Raw genomic sequence first — 23018 nt, 5'->3', positions numbered from 1 at the left:
TCAAAGAGATTAAAAGAAGACAGATGACACTCTTCTGGTCCAATTTCCAAATCCAAACAACATACAGTCACTAAAACAATCCTGACTCACTGCTTTGACTCAATTGCTCCAAAATTTGAAATCCGTTTTCTAGTTTCCCATCTACTATTGTAGCTTTCAACCTGTAGTTCAAAGACCTGTTGAAAGACCACCCTTCTGCAGTCCATGAAACACAGTAACTCAAATTATTGCCCAGACACTGATTTTACCCTCAGTGCCTTTTACCCTGCCCACCCTCCCTTATCGCTCATCTCTGGCATGGTATCCTGTACCCTTCAAACACTGCCAGTCCAGCATCTATTTGTTCACTTCTCCCATATTTATGCTCTTTTTTGTTGAACAGCTCCCCAGACAACCCTGTATGAGTTCCACGGTGTTCTCCTCAAGTGACAATTCTGCTGTGGGTCTGGAGGCTAAATTAACAACCCACAATAGTTACAATGAACATGAAACACTTATTGCAAAAGGTCAATCATAGCACAGGTATTGAGAAGTACCTGTGGAGGTGCTTAGGATACTCAACAATCATCAGCAATGGCTGTATACAGCATTCTGTAAGTTGCAGGATTGGACTGAAAAAAATCTCCAAATTTACCTTGTGAACTCACAGCCCTCTAGTTCCCAAGTGCTTCTACCACTCCAAAAAAAGAGCATGTTTTAACATCAGCGCCACTTAGTGGGGCTGAGTCCTTGGAACACTATGTCACAAACTGCAGGAAAGATCCTTCTTCCTAGGGCAACTGCAGAGTGCTCAAGCTAGCTTAAAGGAGTAATTTCAGTTTCTTTCGGTATCTACTCTCTGGGGGCTGATCCCATGCTCTACAAACCATAGCATTCACCAACAGACTTTTACCAGCAAAGAGGAGCATCACTCCACAACAAAGACATGGGGCTGGTTTCATTGACACATTTCACTCACATAGGTAGCTGTTATTCCAAAAATGATAGGGAAATTGGCAGAGAGTCAGCTGATTGCTGAGAGCTCAGAACAGGGACAATGCCTGGTAGTCCCTGACGTCCTCAGGAAGGTACACACTGGTGGAGCCACTGTTCAGCTTGAAAGCAGTGATGGAAAGACAGTAAGATATCTTCAGTAGTAACTTATTTGCAGTGATTTCAACAGTGATTTACTGAGGTTGTTCCACAGCTGGATGATAAGCCCTCTAAGCAATTCTGCTTTTTTTTTTTTTTAAACAAAAGATGAGTGCTTGCAGACATCCAGCTGGACACCAAGATGTCTTCAAAATCTGCATTATGAATAAAATAAATTATTAAATAAATTATAATGCATTAGCCCTATTGTTCTAGGAATGAACCTGCTGCAGCATTGCTATAGCAAGCTGTTGAAGACAGTTGGAGCCTAGAAGTCCTAAAAACCCTCAAAAAGGCTGCAGAAGTGACTGAGCACCATTAAATGAATATTTATACATGAAAACTGGGGCTTTCTGTCTAGTCACTGTCAGGAAAAAAAAAGAGGTGAAGATGTATTTGAACTTTAAATCATGGCCATGTTTCATAGTTATTTTATTCCCCAAGTTCTCCCATTTCATAAATAGGACATGAAATTCCACAAAAAGACCAGATGCTGGCAAAGGCCCAAAGAGTCGTAGCTCAAAAAATGGGTACTGAAGGCTAACAATTATTTTACTGATTTCACAAAACTAAAGCTAACTTGGGGCATGTAACTTACTTCCAACTCTAAATAGACAAGGTGACCTCTTGAGACCCTTTCCAGCTTAATCTTCTATGGTCATCACTTCCATGATCATCACTTCCATGATCATCAAACTTAAGCCATTTTTACTTCTCTAAATAACAAATTCCAAAGAGTTTCTGTTTGGTCTTATCTGTTTAGAATTTCTAGATGAAATAATTGCCAACTGAGATAAAAGAAGCTGACATGATCAGAGAATGTCATGATTTCAAGATAGCTGCCAGAATCTTGGTCCAGGAGACAGGAGGTCACAGTTGTATGAGGACTTTACAGAAGAGACACTAACTGCTAATAAATGTCTATTATTTTCTAACATTAAACTTGCTAGGAAATATTGACACATAGTGATAGTAACAGAACATCAGGAAAAAGGGCATTTATCACATCACAGAATCACAGAATCACAGAATCGCTGAGGTTGGAAGGGACCTCTGGAGATCATCTAGTCCAACCCCCCTGCTCAAGCAGGGTCACCTAGAGCACACTGCACAGGATTGCATCCAGGCGCGTTTTGAATATCTCCAGAGAAGGAGACTCCACCACCTCTCGGGGCAGCCTGTTCCAGTGCTCTGTCACCCTCACAGTGAAAAAGTTTTTCCTCATGTTCAGATGGAATTGTCTGTGTTTCAGTTTGTGCCCATTGCCTCGCGTCCTGTCACTCGGCACCACTGAAAAGAGTCTGGTCCCATCCTCTCGACACCCTCCCTTCAGATACTTGTACACGTTGATAAGATCTCCTCTTAGCCTTCTCTTCTCCAGGCTAAACAGGCCAAGCTCTCTCAGCCTTTCCTCATAAGAGAGATGCTCCAGTCCCCTAATCATCTTTGTGGCCCTTCGCTGGACTTGCTCCAGTAGTGCCACATCCCTCTTGTACTGGGGAGCCCAGAACTGGACACAGTACTCCAGATGTGGCGTCCCCAGGGCTGAGGAGAGGGGGAGAATCACCTCCCTCGACCTGCTGGCAACACTCTTCCTGATGCACCCCAGGATACCATTGGCCTTCTTGGCCACAAGGGCACATTGCTGCCTCATGCTTAACTTGGTGTCCACCAGCACTCCCAGGTCCTTCTCCGCAGAGCTGCTTTCCAGCAGGTCAACCCCCAACCTGTACTGGTGCATGGGGTTATTCCTCCCTAGGTGCAGGACCCTGCACTTCCCTTTATTGAACTTCATGAGGTTCCTCTCCGCCCACCTCTCCAGCCTGTCCAGGTCTCTCTGAATGGCAGCACAGCCCTCTGGTGCATCGGCCACTCCTCCCAGTTTTGTATCATCAGCAAACTTGCTGAGGGTGCACTCTGTGCCTTCCTCCAGGTCATTGATGAAGAAGTTGAACAAGACTGGACCCAGTACTGACCCCTGGGGGACACCGCTAGCTACAGGCCTCCAACTAGACTCTGTGCCACTGATCACAACTCTCTGAGCTCTGCCATTCAGCCACTTCTCAATCCACCTCACTGTCCACTCATCTAACCCACACTTCCTGAGTTTCCCTATGAGGATGCTATGGGAGACAGTGTCAAAAGCCTTGCTGAAGTCAAGGTAGACAACATCCACTGCTCTCCCCTCATCTACCCAGCCAGTCATTCCATCATAGAAGGCTATCAGATTGGTTAGGCATGATTTCCCCTTGGTGAAGCCATGCTGACTACTCCTGATCACCTTCTTTTCCTCCACATGCGTGGAGATGGCTTCCAGGATGAGCTGCTCCATCACCTTTCCAGGGATGGAGGTGAGGCTGACTGGCATATCTGGCATACTGGCACATCCATACAATGCCATATATTAATATGCATGCCTCTCTGATATAGCAACTCCAAGAGGCATTCCAGCAGCTTGTGGATAACTGTTTGGGAATTTAAAGATCTAAAAAACACCAACATTTATCCAAAAATGGACAAGGAGAATTGAAATATCCGGATGTGGAATTTGTTATTTAAACTGATGGGACGAAAACAAAAAAAATCAAAGCAGAAAGTTATCATTTACTGAAGGATGAAGTTATGTACTTTGGCAATACAGTGATAGTGGTAGGACCTCATCATATAAAAAGAAAGTTCAAGTCATGAAAGCAAGAACAAAATGATATGGGATATGAAGATCTGACTGTGATTTACTATATTCTGTAGACATTTCACAAAGGATCTCAACTATAGTGACCCACTACTCATGCTGTTAGGCAGGTACTCCAGACTGCTAAGAGTCAATGGAACTGGAATAAAACTTTGATCTTTGAATGGTTGATGTATCCTTTGATTAAGGTTTTTTTCACTCTCTAAACATCAAGTTGTACAAGAAGCTGACCAGGATATAGTAATACAGATCCTAATCAGGATGACTGCTTCACCAAATTCCTGGTCTTCTCCATACTTAACCAAGATCACAAGAAGAAAGAGAAAATACTTTCTATATTAAGTTCTCCAAACCAAATCATCTACTACCTCAAGACACTTGTCTGTCAAGTAACATTTATGAAGTTGCAGAGTTTTGGAGAATGTTGCTACCTGTAAGTCAGGCTATCGTCTGTAGGATGTGACTGTCACCCACCAGAAAATGATCTGTAGAGCTGAGCCTCTACAAGCAGTGAGGAGATTCTCATTATCAGAGACTCAACTAGACCAATCTAGACATGTAGGAAGACCAGTTTTAAAACACAGTATGTAATGTCTGTCTGCTAAATAAATTACTTCCTGGTGCTCCAAAATCATGAACAATATTCTAGGACATGACCTGGAAAGTCCTCTACTGAGGGCTGTGAATGTCTCTGGTGCTTCTAGAGCACAGAATGAACTGTGGTTGCCAATGCTGGCAAACGTTGTCAGACAGAAACTAAACTCACAATGCTATACTGCAGGTTTTGGGAGAACAAGTCCATTTCAGACAACTGAGGTACAGGATGGTCCTTGCATGAGACCCTGAACTTGTAACAGCCAGATCCCATATATTAAAAACCTTATAAAGGCCACAGACACTGCGGAAAGCTCATGTAAGACATGTCAGCTCATGAAAGACATGTTCAAGTCTACAGAGACCTTATCACGCTGAGCTTAAGCTGTTAAAGAGAGTCGAACACTTAACATTCAATGGACAAGAGCAGAGAACCTCAGAGCCCCCTTGCTTCCTGCCCCAATGCCAGAAACATCAGAACTTGCTTAGAACAAAGTGAATGGTGGTGCCTGGATCCTTCGGACACCAAGTGCAACCCCCACTCCAACCAACGCAATGACACTGAAGACAACCTAGGAAGAAGGCATGCACTGCCAGATGACTACTAAGGTATCTCACAATATATCATTATGTCTGTGCTAAATTACTATAGTATATTACTGTAGAATAGTTACTATAGACATATTTAGGGACTGTTCTGCTTAAGCAGAATAAGCAAAGAGACACAGGTCATCCCTTCAAAGCTAAGATTAACTGCAGGTAAGAAGGCACCTCTCTACCCTTTTTATGTTCCCAGCAGGTACATCTCCTGCCAGGAAGACAACTCCAGCAACAGGAAACTGGCTATTAGGACTTCACAAAGAGGAGCCGCCTCAGAGGCACTGTACCTTAATGATTAGCATTTCTTTGGGGAGAGTGACCGTCATTTCAAAGTTGATAGAGACTAGAAGGGGCATCTATGACCAATCCATTGTCCTTAAGCAGCACAGGGATCTGCTACTTGAACTGACAGGATAAGCAAATGGGCTCTACCAGAATGCGCTGCTTAGAGCAGGCTCTATTTCAGTCTTTTCTTGTATGCCTTGCCATGAGAAGCTGACTGCTCCATAACAAAGGCTAAGATGTTTGATTCCTTCCATTCATAAGTTCCTCACAAGGAGGGTTTGGTCATTTTCAATTGGAAGCTATGTAATAATGCTGAAAGAATTTCCACTAATCACACCTACTGCCAGGTCCTGATACCATACACAGTGGAAAAGGAGGTCACTGCTTAGTTACTGCTATTTACTGGGCATGCCAAGATTATCATGATACCCTGGAAACTAGAAATCATTTTGAGACATACAACATCTCAAAAACACTTACCACTACAAAGCCAAGAGGCAAAGTGTAGCGAATGGTCCTCAAAGTGGCCATAATCTGCTGGCTGCACTACAAAGAACATAGCAAAAGTTCCTGCATGAAGTACAGCAAATTTGGCTTTTGGCCTTGAAAAGAGCAAGCTACCTGGTCCAGACTAGGATGTTGCAATGACACAGTTTGATCCAGGGTATTGGTGAAGTGGGCTAGCAGATACAAAGCAACCTAGCTGAGAGCAGGCGACAGGGCCTAGGGTGTGATTAGTGGAAATGATTTCAGTTGATTCCATGGGTTCCAAATGAAACTGGCCAAATCTTGTGTGTGAGGAACTTGCAAACTGATTGAAAAACTAAAAAACAGATCAGTTATTTCAACAGAAACATGCAGTAAAGCAGGACAATATTGGTTCTTCTCCTACAGAGAGAGAAGGCTAAGCTAGGAGCCATTGGAACCATTCACTAGGTCAGTGAGCATTAAACTCTAGCTTTAGGTGCTGAGAACACTGTATTATTGTTGAGGAATGCTCACATGTACATTCCTGTAAGGGTTTTCTCCTGATGTTACTCTGCTTTGATAGAAGTAATGTGACATTACTGAGAACAGAGCTTGTTCTTGGGCTGGTTCCTGCCTTCCTAAATGTCTGTGATGCCAAGGGTGAAAGAGCTGTCTCAAGATAAGAGTTAGAATCTGTGCTTCTCTCAGTCTGCCCTTGAAGAATGTGAAGGGTGAGCTGAAATATATTAAATTTACATTTTGTTTGCATGTGACCTTTAAAAAAATTAAATCATAATAATTTCTGTAATATTTCGTACCAACAAAATGAGATACTGACACTTAAAACACAACCAGAGAAGGTAAAGAAAGGAATGCAGGTTCGACCTTGCCTAACAAGTGCAAAATTACTTTGAATAAAACAAATTGGAGGAAACCCTAGAGCAAACCAAAATAAAATATAGCTCTTCAAAGCAGCATTGATTGTGGATCAAAGGAAAGGGCCATCAAAACTTCCCAAGCCACAATGTTTCTCCATGTCTGTAAAAGAATTAACTCAGAACAAATATGGAAATAATAGTAGGTCTGTGTTAAGCCAACAACAAAGAAATCCTTAATACAGTACAAAGAAATCCTTAATACTGTAAAACAAAGTCATGTCAAATCCCCCATTTTTGGAGATACATGAAGCTCCTTTCACAATGTTTTAAAATGTATTTATAGTAACAAGAGCGAAGACTTAAGATAAAAGTCAAAGGGATTATCATCAATGGTCTAGCTACACAGAAGCTACTCTTCTAATTTTCTGTTTAATTTGTGGTCTTCAGATATGAAGATATAATGCAAAAATATTTCCATACCACTATACGATCCATTTCAACTACACTATCTTAGCAGACCAGATGAAACAACAATCAGCTTTTGGACAGCCAGCCACATTAAACAGGAACACACAAGCTAACAATTGCAATGGGCTTTTGTTGTTTTTTCATGTTTTTTTAAGCATTCATTTCCTTAATTAATTGGCATAATTTTCTTAAAGTTTACAAGAGCAGCAGAACAACTCTTAATTAAAAGTTGGATCCTGTCAGGAGACTATTGTAAGAAATACAAGAATTAAGGTGCGAGTATTACTCACCCAAGGTTCACACACCACCTGAACCATGAGGGCTCTCCATAGCACCGTAAAGCATATATGGTCTTCAGTAACATAAGCAAAACTTTCCTTTCAGAAGGAAATTTGGAGAAGGAAATTTGGAAGAGAAAAAGCAAGAATATTGGAAAAGGGAAGCAGCATCCAACAAATGAATAATCCCACAAGCACTACTGTTCTCATTCTTGGGATTTTCTTCTTTATTGTCAACTAGTGGTAGTGACTTAATTGAAATGTATTTTAGAACACCACTTACAAGAAAGTGAAGAAGGCAATAATGAGGGCAGGCTATTCATAAAAAATCCCTTTAAAAGGTTACCATAAACTATCACCTTTCATTTTCACATGTTCTGTGCTTCATACATATGCTGAGCTCTGCATTCCCAAGGTGAGCAGCCTGTACTCATTTTGTTCAGGCTTCTTTCACCTTTCTAGACAAATATCAAAGGATCACGGCTGACAGTCAAAACCAACAATACAACAAGCTGGATCACCGCTACCTACTTAAAACTGTTATCAGTTCTTGCATGGTGGTGTATTCTTGGGCATGTTGGGCATGCTTTGTTCTCAGTATATTTTATTTTAATACCTTTTATGCTGTACCTTATTGCATGAAATGAGTAAAGGACAGAATTCAGTGCTCCAGGACTTTCAACAACTGCTTGAGAGTCCTTAAGAGCTTAAGAAAACGTGAAGGTAAAGGGATACAAGCTTTTTCAACTGAGTGGAATCATTACAAATTGCTTAAATTATTCAAGTGTTTAATTCTTCTGTTCAATTTTTGTGGGTCCCAGGTATGAGTGGAAAACAACAACAGTTTCAGCAGATGGGGTTCAACTGAAGGACAGAGGAAAGACAGGGCGTTTTTCCTCTTCCCTTTGAAGATTTTCTTTTGTTATTGTTCTTTGAAAAGTGTTCTAGTCCACCAGACATAAACAGCAGAAAACCAGTATGGAGATAATGTCCAGGTTGTACATAAACATTGCTGTAGTCTGCTGCAAAATGCTTGTGAGTTCCTATATTGGGTCTACATCAAAGATATACCCTTTGGCAGGTTGTAAAGACAGGTTGCAATTTCATCCATAAAAATGCGTGTTCTACAAAATGGGTTCTGTAACATGAACTGTTAGTGGTATGCCACCATTCCACTGATTCTGCACATGCGTTCATTTCTCAGGAATGCTTGTAAGCTGGGTTATGCCTTTCTCTAAGATAAGCAGACTTACATGAGGAAAAAAAAGCAGTGTGTTGCACACAGAAGGATTCAGCTCTCTGCAGGAGACTTCTTCCACAGAAAGCAAGTTCCAATACAGAACATTCCAAAGGCTCCTGTCTTACTGGCTATACCACATACATGCTATTTACAGCAAAAAATGAATACAATGGGAGTCCTTTTCTGCTTACTCCCTTAATTTTTAAACTATATCTTGAAAACCACTGCACTGCAGGAATTTCTGAGTTTCAAAGACCTTTTAATCAAACACCAAGAAATGGCATATGCAACCCTGTCTGTCAGTTTGGAGCCTAACCACTTAGACTTACAGGTTACAATATATTTTAAGACTATCATGTAATATATTTTTCTAAAGTACTTCTGCTTCTTATATTGTGAATGTGGGAAATGAAGGACAGCTGTGTAATGATTTCAGGCTCGAGTCCAGTTTTGTACTTCTTTTTTATCCATGATAACTATTACATGGTGCATTATGAATTTCAATATAGATAGAATATAGAGATTTCACAGACATGACCATATCCATTCCACTCATAATTACTATACAGTGAACGAGGCAAAAGTCTAGGCACTGAAAGATGATGATTTTATGACTAAGAAACAGAACTACTGTGGAGACACTGTTGGTACTATAACTGCCTCTCCCACAGATTTCCTGTACAGCTTTGAGTAAGGTACTTAATCTTTCTGTGCCTCAACTCTGCATGGGTAAAGCAGAGGTCAAAATACTTAACTTCATTGGCATGTTTTAAGTATAGAAACATTTGTGTTTGGGAAGCTACTGGGTATTGCTAATAATAGCTGTGTATGTGCTACTGAAACACAAGAGAAAAATATGTTTTAGCACAGAGTTTGAAAGGTGTAGAGAAGATGAAGTATGGCACCTCACACTGAACAAAGAAAAGAAAATGAAAAATCAGTTGCTCTTAGTGAGTGAGCTTGAAGTATTAGGGAAACTAGCATGCAAAAATGTCATTTAAAGTCTGGATTGTAATACATGAACATGTACAAAGTTCATATGAAAAAGCAATGCCCAGCAATGCTAACTTTGTCATTTTATAACTTTTAAGTACTTCTCTTTGAAAGGCTAACATTCTTGTAATGTAAGGTCTTTTGTAGAAAATTTAACACATAAATATCCATACATTCGCTGTGTATATTAATTCTACCTCTTGTTCCTAAAGATAATTCAGTAGTATACAATTTTACAACATATCGATCTACATTAACTCATGAGTTGTTTTCTGTGAGTATATATCAATCACTTCATTGTTTACTTGTCGTTGGAAAGAAATTGATTTAATCAAATCTTGCAGTAATACATTATTGATATATCCCAAGAAAACGAAGTCATAATGAACCTTCAGGGTCCTAACATAAAATACTGTAAGGATTGGCAATTTTGGCTTCAATCCTTCAGCGTGGTTTGCAAACATAAATCACTATACTAGCAAAGCCCTGTGCAAAACTAGCTGGTCTGAGCAGTACTATCTATCATTCACCTAAGAAATAGACTTGGGACAAGGTTCTCCATAACTCGGTAATGCTGGCAGGCTAGACAAAATACCACACTGTAGACTCTGTGTATCTCTACTACTTATATACAGCAATGGATCATTTTTACTGGATTTTAGCAAATCATGACCGTCATGATGGGGGGGGGAGGAGTGTGGGGTGATATGACATCATGAAAATAAAAGAAAGTCTTAGCCCTTCTCCTCAGCAGTGGTTCAGCCTTTGTTCTCCAGAGGCTTTTAAACTTTTCCACACATTGGACCACATGGGAATAGCAATTTTAATAGATACACATTAAAATTCCTTTATGCACATTTGTCAAACAAAAGACAGCTTATTGTGGCAACTGCAGCAATCACTTGAAAGGGTAAAGTTAGTATAGCACTTGGCGTATTTTATAGACTTTTGAATACATTTTGCCAGTTTAAAACATGAAGAAGCAAGCACTGTAATAACACCCACTACCACCATTATTTTGGCAAAGGCGAGTGCTTTAGTGCACTTAACTTTTGTTAGAATTGTCAGAAATAAAAGATAGTGGTGACACTGTGAGAATGTGGTACCATTTCATTTCCTGAATAGAAGTATTTTTTTTATACAAATATCAACATATCTGTATCAGAACATCCTCACCAAAGCTGAATTACTGTAAAATTTTGTAGGATGTACAGTGAACCTTATCAGAATCTAGCACTAATCAAACATATGAAAATATCTACGTACAGCTGACAGAGACATCTATAGGTAGTATCTGTCTAATACTTTATAATTACTTATGCAGGAGAGAAAGGCTAAACTTCCTATGTAGGAATTCATATGTCAGGGTGAAAAAACATTATTTTTTACAAGAAATGTGCTTCACAACTAAACAAGTAATAACACCATCAGTATACCAAAAATGTATGTCATTATGACAGACGTTACTTAAGCAATTAAGTCTGTATCAAAGAACGAATAAAATTAAAGTTGATGTGGACACAAAAAACAGAAAAGCAATGTAACAAGCAGCATATCTTTCTAGCTTTGCCTTCTTTCTATAAATGCACCAACTGAAACTAAACCAGACCCAACTTTGCAGAAGACACACATACAAAAGTGTGCAACTATACATGCCGTATTGTGCATACATAGACAATTTATTGTAAAATTCCTAGAAAAGAGAGAACCCATACACAGTCTGAAACTGAAAAGCAACATAAACAATATGTTCTGTTACACTTAGCAGACGATAATACGGAATCATGGAAACGGATACAGTAGGAAAGGGAGACAGTTTCCTAATGAAATGGGAACAGACTAGGTCTCTGGAGTGGGAGAGCCTTTTGAGAAGCGGGATTGATTACCCTGGATATTTCCTGTTCAGTGGGGATGGTAGAGAGGGTGAAGGGGAATCCCAAGATAGAGTTTTCTCTAGTGTCCTTGTCCCTCACCCCAGTCCTCCTGTCCACACTAAAGGGATGTAAAGGATATCCCCATCTATTTCACTTTTCTATGTAATTAAAAGAATGGACTTTCTTGGGAAATGTGGTGCATGAACTCAGAGAGACAGAAACAATCCCTGGATATTTACACACACACACACATGCGCGTGCATACACACACACACACACAAACACACACGCAAAAGAAGAAAAGAATAGGCATTTCCTCACGCATACATCGAAGAAGGGATGTAGCTATTTCTCCTCTCCAGCCGGGGATGGGAGGAGGGCAGAGGGGCCGATCGCACCGCTCGCTCGGCTCACACACACGTCCAGAGCGGGCTGCCCCGGCACTGCGGAGAGAGGGCGTCCCCTCCCCAGCGCGCCCCCCCACCCCTCCACACACACACACACACACTCCTCGCTCGCTCGCTCTCTCCCTCTCCCCCCCCCCCACGCCCGCCCCGAACGCTCCCTCCAACGGCCCCAACTGCCAACAACAAAGCGGCGGGCTGCGCGCGGGGCTGGCGGCGGGCAGGGGCGGCGGCGGCGGCGGGACGCGCGCGGCGCACACACAATGCTGCCGCAGCACCTACCAGGCGGGCAGCCTCGGCCCAGGTGCGGTCCTTCTTCTTCCTCTTGTCTTTCATGTTTGCATCTCATTGAGGTGGTTCTGGGGGGGGCGGGGGGAGGGCGGACCGGGGCGCGCGCGGGGGGGCGGGGGGGCCCGGAGGGGTTCCGCACGGACAATGATACGGTGACACCGAGCGCTGGAGCCCCCGGGGCGGGAGGGGCGGGGGAAGGAGGCGGGGGCGGAGGAGGAGGCGGGGGCGGGGGCGGAGGGAAGAGGGGGCCGGGCCGGCTCGGCTCCCCGCAGCGGCGGCGGCACAGCTGACAGCTTGAGGGATGCTCCGCTACGCTCACAACAATGCACTATGACGTCACGCGGGGAATGGCGACCGCACCGAACATCCCCGCGGCGGCGGCCGCCGCCCTCGCGAGGAAGCCGCCCAGGCGCGCGCCTTCCGCCAAACCTCGCGAGAGCAGCCGCGGCGCCTCTCTTCGCCCGGGCTGGGAGAAGTGGGGAGGGGGCGGCGGGCGGGGGCCCGACTACAACTCCCGTGGTGCAGCGCGGCCCGGCGGGCGGGGCGCTGCTGGCGGGCGGTGGGGCCGGCGGGCCGGGAGGGGCCGGGTCAGTGCGGGGCCGGCATTTTAAATTATTATTCATAGCGCTGCCTTTCACGCAGCGTCGCTGGTTGATCTGCGGCCCCTTCCCCCTCCTCAGCTGCAGCCTATTTCTCTTCCCTTTTGGTTCTGCACTCTGAAAGTGCGTAAAACCTAACTTAAAATAGGGCCTGGCCCTCGAGTGACTCCACTTGAGCGCTGTTTGTAATCTCCTTGTTGGCATTTACTTGCAGTTCAAACAACCCAAGGCCTTGGATGGAAACAAGCAATCCAGTCACCTCTGAAACAAAAAGGGATCGCTGATCCGAGAGCGGTGCTGGCAGGTGGCTAGCTGAACTAGTGTATTTGTATGGAGACTGCTCTGAGATGACTTGTCTATCTGTCACCACAGGATTTATTTATGTCTCCACAGTTCCATACTGAACATTGGGAAGCGTTTGAATTTTCATTCCAAGTGACAAACCAAAATTCTATAAACCAAGCCCCAAACAAATAGCTGTCAGTTCAGAAAGATCCATATTTGCATCTTTTACTTGTTTTCTTGTCAGAGCAGAAGAAAAATCTTTTTGTTCCAGTGTAAACAAAGTCAAAGCAGTTGATGTGTTAAATTGATAAACTTGCTGAAGGATATTTTATTTTATTCAATAACCCAGGATTAAGATATCCACGAAATGTAAAAGCTATGGATTTAATGCACCTTTCTGATTTATGGGATATTTTGATATGGATTTTCTCCCCTATTTCCTCCCCTCCCCCAAATACTAAAGTATTTTTGGAATACTATTGAAATATTTTTGGCTTTTTTGTTTAGACTGAAATAAGTTTGAAATTATTCAGGTTTTGTGTATCCATCTTTTCTGTCCCTGCTCCCTCTTCTTTCCCTCTCTCAGTAATACCAGTGTTCTGCCTTTCCTTCTTGGTTTTGGTAATACTAATAACTGCATATTAAAACCCACAAGCTTACAATTCACCAGAAAAAAAAATCACTCCCAACTGTTGCTATGCTAAGGCTGTTTTATCTAGAAAAGTATGGGAGGTAGCATTAGATGGAGCAGAAGTGGCTACCTGATAGCACTCTCTCAAAACACTCTCTCAAAAAAATGCTCAGATGGTATACAGAGTTCCAGCTGAAGACATGTCATACTTTTACTCTTGATCTTTATATTATAATTGGATATGATACAGGGAAGATAATTCTTCATCATGACACCTTTCCAGACTTGATAATTCATTTCCACTTAAATGAAAATAAAATCATTAATGAAACAGAGCAGTTATTGAAGCAGCTGCTTTGAATTTCAATTTTGATTCCTGACTGTGTTGCTTGCTTGCTTGCTTACTTTTTCCTCAGAATCGACCACAGAATTCTGAATAGGCTTCCAAAATCTTCCCAAGGAAAAGGGTGTAGAAACTGAAATATTTTAGGTTCGACAGAGTTAGGTAGTGTAAAAATGTCTTAAATCATCCAGTTGTAGAAACAGGTACATGCTACTAAACTTTATTTGTTATTTACTTAATACCTTTTTGTCACCTTCGGGAAGGAAGTGCTTGCTGTTAGTATAACTTCTATGTTTTGTTTCTTTTCCTTTGTTTTCTGCTTTTTATGCCTCTTTCCTACTTCCTTTTTCTTTCTTTTGCATTTCCTTTCCTTTAGTAACTTCCTAGTTCTACACTACATAGGCTTCATTCCCATCTCATCCCCCATGGTAATGACCTAAATCTTTAGTAATTAAGTACTTAATTAAAGCTGCCTTGAAATACCCTAATGGTTTTCAGTATTGAAATACAACAAAACTTAAAAAGCATAGGGAAGTTTATCAGTCATCCCTGTCATATGTAAATGTTTCAGGTTGTATTCAGAACCAAAGAAATGTTCTGCACTAGTTCCCTGTCTGTTCGCAGTTAGATGATGATCTGGTGGCAGAACATACTACACCACATATATAACATGAATTGAATTTCCATTACTTCAGGAGAGTTTTGGTGTTGCAGGGTTGGTGTTGGACAGAGGAGGACATTGCTCAAATGAAGGGAAACTCAAGGACCCTCTAAATCTAGACTAATTATTTTTTGATTGGTTTGTTGCATAGTACTATTGCATGTTGTAGTCAGGACCATGCTTTCATTTAGTATTTCTATGGATACATGGAAGAATCTTTTCAGTGTTATACCTTTTCTGTTCAGCTACTGAAGAAATTGGACAAGTGCTACCATTGAATTAATCTGCATCATTCTGACAAAGTGCGAATGCTCCTGAGTTCCTTCTCTTGTTCAGATGCAAAGGATTGGAAGTTACATGCTTGCAGTTATTAGCACTGACCTTGCTGAAGAAACAAAACCATCTCTGCTCTTCACTGTATCAGAGCAGAGAGCCGGTGTGCATTCTGTTCACTTTTCCTCAAGATATAAAAATGAAGCTGTGCTCCTGAAATGAAATAATTTTCTTCAATAAATGTTGTAGCTGAATCCTATAAACAACGTCAGCATACACAGAAACCAGGTAAATCAACAGAACAGTATGTTGCTGCTTTAAGGAAGTTGACGATCATGTGTAAGTCTGGAAGCACAGCAGAAGAAGGTCAAATTCAGCTTACAGAAGAAAACAGTTCCTATTGATTATGGATAGTATTCACTGCATGAATAGGACCTGACATTACAAGACCATTGCTACTGTAACAGAACTGACAATAGCAAAATTGAGAATGAAAAGCTTGCGAAATCTATTCAAATTGTGACCACTGGAAGTATGGCTAAAAGCTCAGCATTCAACACTACAATATTTAGATCTCAGAGTCATGATCTCAGGAACTCCATATATGTGTGTGTGTGTGTATACATACATACACACATATATGTAAATATATGTATATCTGTATATATAGTGTGTGTGTGTGTGTGTGTGTATATATGTACACATATATATATGCTGCTACTCCCTCCACAGCACATTGTAATTCACATTGGATAACCTGCAAATGCAGGTTTGTGCAAACACTGCGTAAAGATGTTATATTAAAATATATGATAATATTCTAAGCAATATTAATGTGAAAGTACAGTGCCAGATATTACTGTTTGACCATAGGTAGAAGCAGATATATATTACAGATGCATTTGTGTCACGTTACCTTTTGTTGTATCAGAAGAATGGCCATAGACTTCTAAAATAATGCTGGACACCAACTTCTGAGTTTCAGTACCCAGTGAGTGTATGTACCTGCAACACTTTAGAAGTTTGACACTTGATATATCTGCTGAGCCATCTGAAGAACAACATTGTTCATGTTGTTTCTTGCCTATAAATACAATTTTAGGTGCCTACTGCCAAATTCTTTATTGTGCATAGTAGTATTCCTATTAAGCAGAAGTCTCTAAACTGCACTAAATATGCAAACATATATTGGATGCATTGCTTCAATACTACCAAACAGTGCTACAATGCAAATTCCAGTTTCAGCTGTTATGAAAGAAATAGTATCAACTATTATGCAGAAAGACCAGATGTGCAGAAGCATTCATTCACAGAAATTAAAGTTCAATCTGATGTGCTGCCATTACAATGGAAATTATATTTCATATATCACAATTCAATGAGAGATACTGAATCACAAGATTTAAAAAACAACAAAAACAAATCTAGCCCAGAATGACATTAATGTAGACACTGCATTTTCTGAATTAGTTTCACCACAGTACTGTCAAAAAGCAAGCTGGAAAGTTTGTTCTTGTGTGAACTTAATGCCATTGCAACAAACAGACAGCCATTTACAGATACTGACATAGTATTTGCAATATGTTTTCTACTCCTGATTTAAAGACTGCATTTTACCAAGTATTCAGACAGCATGAATTTCACAGCATTTATTACCCTTAATGGAATTTTCTCTTTTAATCGTGTGCCATATGGACTTGAATCAACATCCAGAGCTTTTCAAATATGTTAATAATTCTTAATAATGAGCCTGGAATCTAATAGTATCTGGATGTGTTACTGTATTTGGAAAGACTCCTGAAGCTCACAAAAAAACCCTACAGGGTGTACTTCAACATGTCCGTACAGGAGGGCTGAAGCTGAATTTTACTGAATACCAAATCAGATGCACAGAGTAGTCTTTTCTTAGGTATGTCATCTCTCCATTGAGACTGAAAAAAACCCTGTTGTAGTACATGTAGCAGAGCTCAGCCTCCCCCCCCCCCAAAAAAAAAAAAAAGCGGGGGGGGGGAATTATAGTCAGGATTTTTTTTTAGGTCTCAAATCAAGGCATACATTGTCTATTCCTAGCTATGCATCGGTTGTAGAACTGTTCTACGACTTTGTTGAACTTAAAATTATCCTGGACATAAGTCACTGCAGCTAATTTTCAAACAATGAAATCTTTGACTGTACATAGCCAGTATTTATACCATTGGCTTCAGTGTTTACTACAATTGTCATTACTTTTTGTCTCAGCACAGGGATGGCCAACTACTATAAGCCTAGGGCAATTTTTTATCCCCCTCTAGCCTTCTGGAAGCCAGATAAACACTCAGATTTTTCATGGCATTGCAGCTGATCTAATAAATCCAATTACAGCTAACCCTGAGTCTGCTTTACCCTCTCAGTACCTGCACAGTGATACCCTCCGTTTAACTAGTCTATCATCTAGTCATAATTCCAATAAAACTATCTTCCAGGCAGCACTTCCCCTAAGTCTTGTTGGCTATCACTTGTTCACAGTATGAATACGGAGCCACTTCTACCCCAATCTGTGAGGGCAATTTCTACCAAGAACAGCTTACAAGATACCAGAAAAGTATTAGAAAGAAAGTGCTGCAGAAAAGTAGAGAACCTACTGCTGAGGTATTACATTCAAACTGCATACAGATTGCATCTCTTTGGCAGTTCTTTTAACAACAGAAAGACTCAGAGGAGCAGGAACTAGATGGCTAGCAAGATTACTGTCTTTTTTGTATGACACAGTTTAGTTAAATTGAAAACACAGCAGCTGATAGTTTATCACATCTGCTCTTTTTCAGATGCTTATCTAGTTGATTATAAGGAAGTTGTTGCACAGATTATAAATATGGTTGCTGCAATTACAAGAGAAAAAAAATTGAAGCTGTTTGCTTGTAGGATCCAATTTAACAGCAATTACATATCTTCTTCTCTAGAAGGTGATCCAGAAATTCCAAATACATTGATGCTATTCTAATACTACATTCTAGTCAACAGAATAAACTTCACCCACAAGATAGATATGTGATAAAATGTCACATCAAGGTGTATGGAATTTTTTAGGAATTGCCAAGATACAACTCCAGAGGAATTGCAAGCAAAATTTCTACATCTTGCTCATGATAAGTTACGATAAGGGGATGGTCAGTACAAACCAACAATTACAGAACAAGTATTGGTGGCCAGAACTGGGTATGAATGACTGAAGCTTCCCTAAAATCTTATGTCACTCACCAGAATTAAGACAGGTGACTCATACACTACCATTACAGCCTCTCCCTTACCTGTCTTGATAGATGACATCATAAAATGACCAAACACAGCATTCACCTTGTGTGACATCTGCTACTATGATCATTTTCTTGTCTGTTTTCAGCCAAGAATGAAGACTGGAAGAATTAGTACATTTTAGTTTCTGTGAAGTTTTTCTGACAAAGGGAAATATATATGAAAGGTCATTATCAAGTTACATCAAGCCAATGAACAATGTTCAACAGAATTTTAAAAGAGACTTTGCAGCTAACCTGGAAGGAAAAGCTCGGAAAACCTTGTCTATGGACTGATTACAAATTTAAGGAGTAATGTACCATGTAATCACTTCTTAAATTAATGCCTGGGAGAGCTACACATACCAAGTTAAATGTTGCTAGGTTGAAGAGATGTAAACCTGAAGTAGTAGCACAATCAGGTATAAAGCAAGCAGTCCAACAGAAAGAAAAATAATACAGATAATTTTTGTACGAAGGATCTGCAGTTCAAATCTGGCTTTGTAAGTGCAAAACCCTGGAATCCTATGAAAAGGGGAGTCAGAGTTTATGTTGTCTCTCAGGATTGTTGGGGAGAAGGACTACATTTAAACTATCTTTTGGATAAGTACAGAATGCTTCTTACCTGCTTGCACTGACTTGCCAAGGGCAACATAGAAATATTTTCAATTGTTTCCTCATAATAGATTACATCCCCTTCTCTACAGTACAAGCCAATGGCACAAGATAGTCTGGTCAGCCTGCTGCTAGCTCCAGATAACTATCTGCATGCCTTAGAAACTGTTAGGCAATAATAAAAAAGTAGCACAAAGATAACAAAATGGTAGTTTATTAATGATACCACATTGCAACACAGACTCACAAAATGCAGTATTGATGAAAAACAGCGGAGGGCATTTCTCAGATGTGCTGATGCAAAAAGAAGAGAAAATTCAGTGTGGGGATCTCTCTGTGTGTTTAGTCGAGACTCTTGCTGCAGACATGTTGGTGGGTTTTTTTTCCTTTGCTGCTCCCTTATGGCTATGGAATCAACCTTCAGTGACACCACAGAATATATAATACTTGGACATTATTAGAAGTCAATAAATGATTCTATTTTAGAGCTATTATATTAGTTTTCTCTATTTGAGTTGTGCTGACTGCAGAAACAATAAACATTTTTCTCCTAAACTTAGCAGATGAATCTACATATGCTTGGAACAATTCTGCTGTTTAAGGCCCTGACTGTGCAAGAGACTCCACTCGGGGAAATGCTTGCAAATTCAGTGCCATGTTACATAATTGCTTATCAGACTAGAGTTTAATTTATAATATATTAGCTAGTTAAATTTGAACATTATAAAAGCCAAAAAAAGGCCAAATAAAGTAGTCACTAGAATGACAATATTTTCTTGTTATGAGTATAAAAATGTGGATTATAATCTTGGGGCAGGGACTGACCTTTGGTAGAGTGTTTGTAATGTGGCTACCACATTGAACATTGGTCTGTAGGCATCATAACAACAAGAATATATAAAGATAAAATTATGCACATTTGACTGTTACATACTTTTTAAAACTGTAAGATAGTATGTTTGAAAGCTCTAAGAGTAATATGCAAAAAACTGAGAGTCTTGGTTAAAAACATGCTAATCAGAACAATGAGGCTAAAAATTTTAAAGTCAGAGCTTTGGTGCTTGATTGCCTTAGTTATCTTCCTGCTTTTTTGTCCTCAGCTACCCTCTGCTATATCTCTCAGAAAAACTTATGCCCACTAAGGACATCCTATATTCCATTCCTATGAACCATCCATTTGTAGTGCAGCTATTCAACCACAGATCACTTATCCCCAGACCTTTTAGAGATAAAGAAAATTATTTTTTATACCACCTTTATCTTTAACAAGGAAGAATTTCCCGCTATAGCTAAGACTTAAAACTTTAATTTCTGTTGTGTATCTACAGCTCACCGTGCTTGTTATAGGCTGCAAAACCATATGACACATCACAGTTTAATTGACATGTATTGGGCCCATAACAGTTTGAAATTTAAAGCAAGCTGAAGTCTGAAGCCCTTACTATTCTCAGATCTCTACTTTTTTCAATTTAAAATATATGAGTATCCGATTGAAGTTCAGGAAAATAGTTTCATTAAGGAAATGCTTAAACATTAGTAGAACCAGACTGCCAACATGGCAGCAGGTAGTACTTATACTGGAAAATATTTGGCTGGACTGCAGAGAGCCCATGGAGGAGATACATATCTGTTGTGTCTGGATCTGCTATTTCTTTGCAAGTCATTGAAAAAAAAGAAAGTGAGTGTAGCACTTATCCTGTATCCCTAACAGATCTTGTGGTAAGGTATAGAAATAATTTATGGAAATTTATTTTTGAATCTTCTAATCCCACAATATCTTTTTACAGTATTCTCTTAAAAATGTGAGTTTATAAATACTCAAAGTTAATTCTGGCCTAAGAAAGTTAATGTTTTTAATAAATATTTCAAAAAATGAATTAAACACACAGTTAGATGATTTTGTATATTCTTCTAGAAAATTATCACCTATGAATGTTCACTGTCAGAACTACAAGCTACCTACATAACTACATTGGGTTTTATATGGCCATTGTGAAGTTTATGGATTGGAAACACTTTCACTAAATTATGACAACTTACTGGGAGGCTAATTTGGAAAATTTAAGGATTTGCATGGCAGATGACTTCTCTTTTTAGAGCCTGAGGCTAGGGCAGGGACAGGAAAAAAAGGTTACAAGGCAGATTGTAAGTGTGCAATATGTAATAAAGGTTTGTGAACTGTGAGCTTTTTAGATCAATCACTTCAAATAGCTGGCTTTTAGGTTATACTCAACAATGAGGAGAGGGAAAAGCCTGTAAGGAAGTTATTTTTGGAAGTGAAAGAATCTAACATGTTATTAACAAGAGAATATCACTTTTGATCAAATGCTTTTATAGCTGACTAGGTTGGTCCACTCAATTTGCATTTAAAGGACAATTAAAATAATCTCATTATTTTCAGCATTCATCATGCTAGAATTTATGAAAAAGGAAAGAAAAAGTTGTGTATAATTACTGGAAATGCTTGCAAAAGAATAATATGCTGCACACACAGCATCTAACCTGCATTTATCAAGCCAGACATTTATTTACATGTGGGAGAAGAAAGCAAAAATAAGCTTTTTTGTACAAAGTACAGAAAAAGCCTTTCCTGATTTGATTTAAAATGTCTAAATTGGTAATTTATTGAAAACAAGGTAACCAGTACAAGGAGTGCATTATAATCAGTTTTTCAGAGCATAAGACAATGTTCCATATTAATAGGTACTGTGGAAAAGAAAACATCACTTATACCAATCCAGATATAAAGATATTTCAGGTAGATAAATGTGACTGTTACAGCCCAGTAGCAAAAGGCATACCATAAAACTTTCTTAAACAGAACATACACATGCTGCCTACATTCTCCGATGGAAATTTGCCATTGAGCAAGGGACTGGCTCACAGCCTATACATCATTTACATGGCATGCTGCATAGCAGTCTGGGTTAGCTATTGTGCAACAGAATCCTATAGCAAAAATAAGAAGATATGTTTTTAATCTGCTGCCTGATAGAGATTCCTGCTTTTGTTCAGATGATTCAGTACTCACTAAGCAGGCCAACCGTATACATTGCAACTGCATCCAGTCCCAGGTATGTACACCTATAATTTAATGTGTCCTTGTAATTTCAAAGAAAAAATGTTCATTATAAGTTTTCCAAATCAGGAGACTACAGTTAGTAAAAAGTATGCAATGGTGTCCCTTTAATTAAGTAACTCTTTTGAAGACCAGTTCTGTAAACATTTACATGCAGGATTTATTTTATGCATCCATGCGGTAATTGTGAGAAAAATTTCCCATGCTTAAAGGCCAAAAAAGACTAAAATGCCTGAATCAGACTTAGACAGGAATACCTTAATCCAAAATCACAAACCCCAAAGCTCTGTTCAAGAATTTCCTTGTCTGGAAATGTGCTTGGAGCCTGCCTGTTTTACCGAATATTCCCTGTGTGCTTCTTACAGCCCTGCTTCTGTGCATGCCTTCTGTGAGTGGCCAGGCAAAGTACCGAAAACTACCTTAAAGATAATAAGCACTAGACTTCTGGTTAGGTGCAGTTTAACATACATAAACACACAGAAAGAAAACAGTCTACCTGTAATCAAAGAATTTAACAAGGTGCTTAGTGTATACGCTGTACTCCATCTCTGCTTCTGAAAAACAGGAAAGCATTGTCTTATTTACTTAATGTAACGTAGTTATACTTTTAAAACAGTGAGTAAGATAGCTAAATGGATTTATTTTCTTTGATAAGGTCAAATTTCACTTAAAATTACTCTAGCTTTACTCTTGTGGTTATCCATACATTATTAAAGCACTTTTTCGTTTGGCACTTCCTCTGTGGGGAAGAGACTGGAACGAGAGTTTCAAGTTCCAAAATAAATGGAGGATGGTTAAACAAGAAAAACTGTGGTTGCTGCAGTCAGAATTGCAAACCAGATCTGGTTTTAAAAAAATCCTATGTGAAATCCCATTAGCCATAAAAGAAGGATAATATTCTAATTGAGACACTGCACCATCACAGAAACCCTAGACTCCGATCCTAGCTCTGCTCCCTCTTTGAATCCCTAGAAGTCATTTTTTTCTTTAGCACAGTTCCCCACCTCTAATTACAGATATTAATATTTCATCTCTTCCTCCATTTGTCTTCCTTGTTTATCCAAACG

The 23018-nt window shown here is 39.9% G+C and overlaps 1 protein-coding gene across 1 annotated transcript in view; it reads right to left on the bottom strand.

Annotated features, from left to right (window-relative positions):
* The window catches only part of ASXL3 (ASXL transcriptional regulator 3), a 129084-nt gene extending 116822 nt beyond the window's left edge, over window positions 1–12262 (bottom strand). Inside the window, exon 1 of the mRNA XM_067290428.1 lies at window positions 12188–12262. Coding sequence (XP_067146529.1) covers window positions 12188–12241 — 54 coding nt within the window. The 5' untranslated portion in view covers window positions 12242–12262. The remainder of the gene's footprint in view (window positions 1–12187) is intronic.
* Window positions 12263–23018: the final 10756 nt, after the last annotated feature.

The sequence above is a fragment of the Apteryx mantelli genome, chromosome 2 (assembly GCF_036417845.1).
Source record: "Apteryx mantelli isolate bAptMan1 chromosome 2, bAptMan1.hap1, whole genome shotgun sequence".
NCBI classification, from domain to species: Eukaryota; Metazoa; Chordata; class Aves; order Apterygiformes; family Apterygidae; genus Apteryx; species Apteryx mantelli.
The sequence above is the reverse complement of the archived record's forward strand: the minus strand, read 5'-3'. Positions and strand labels throughout refer to the sequence as shown.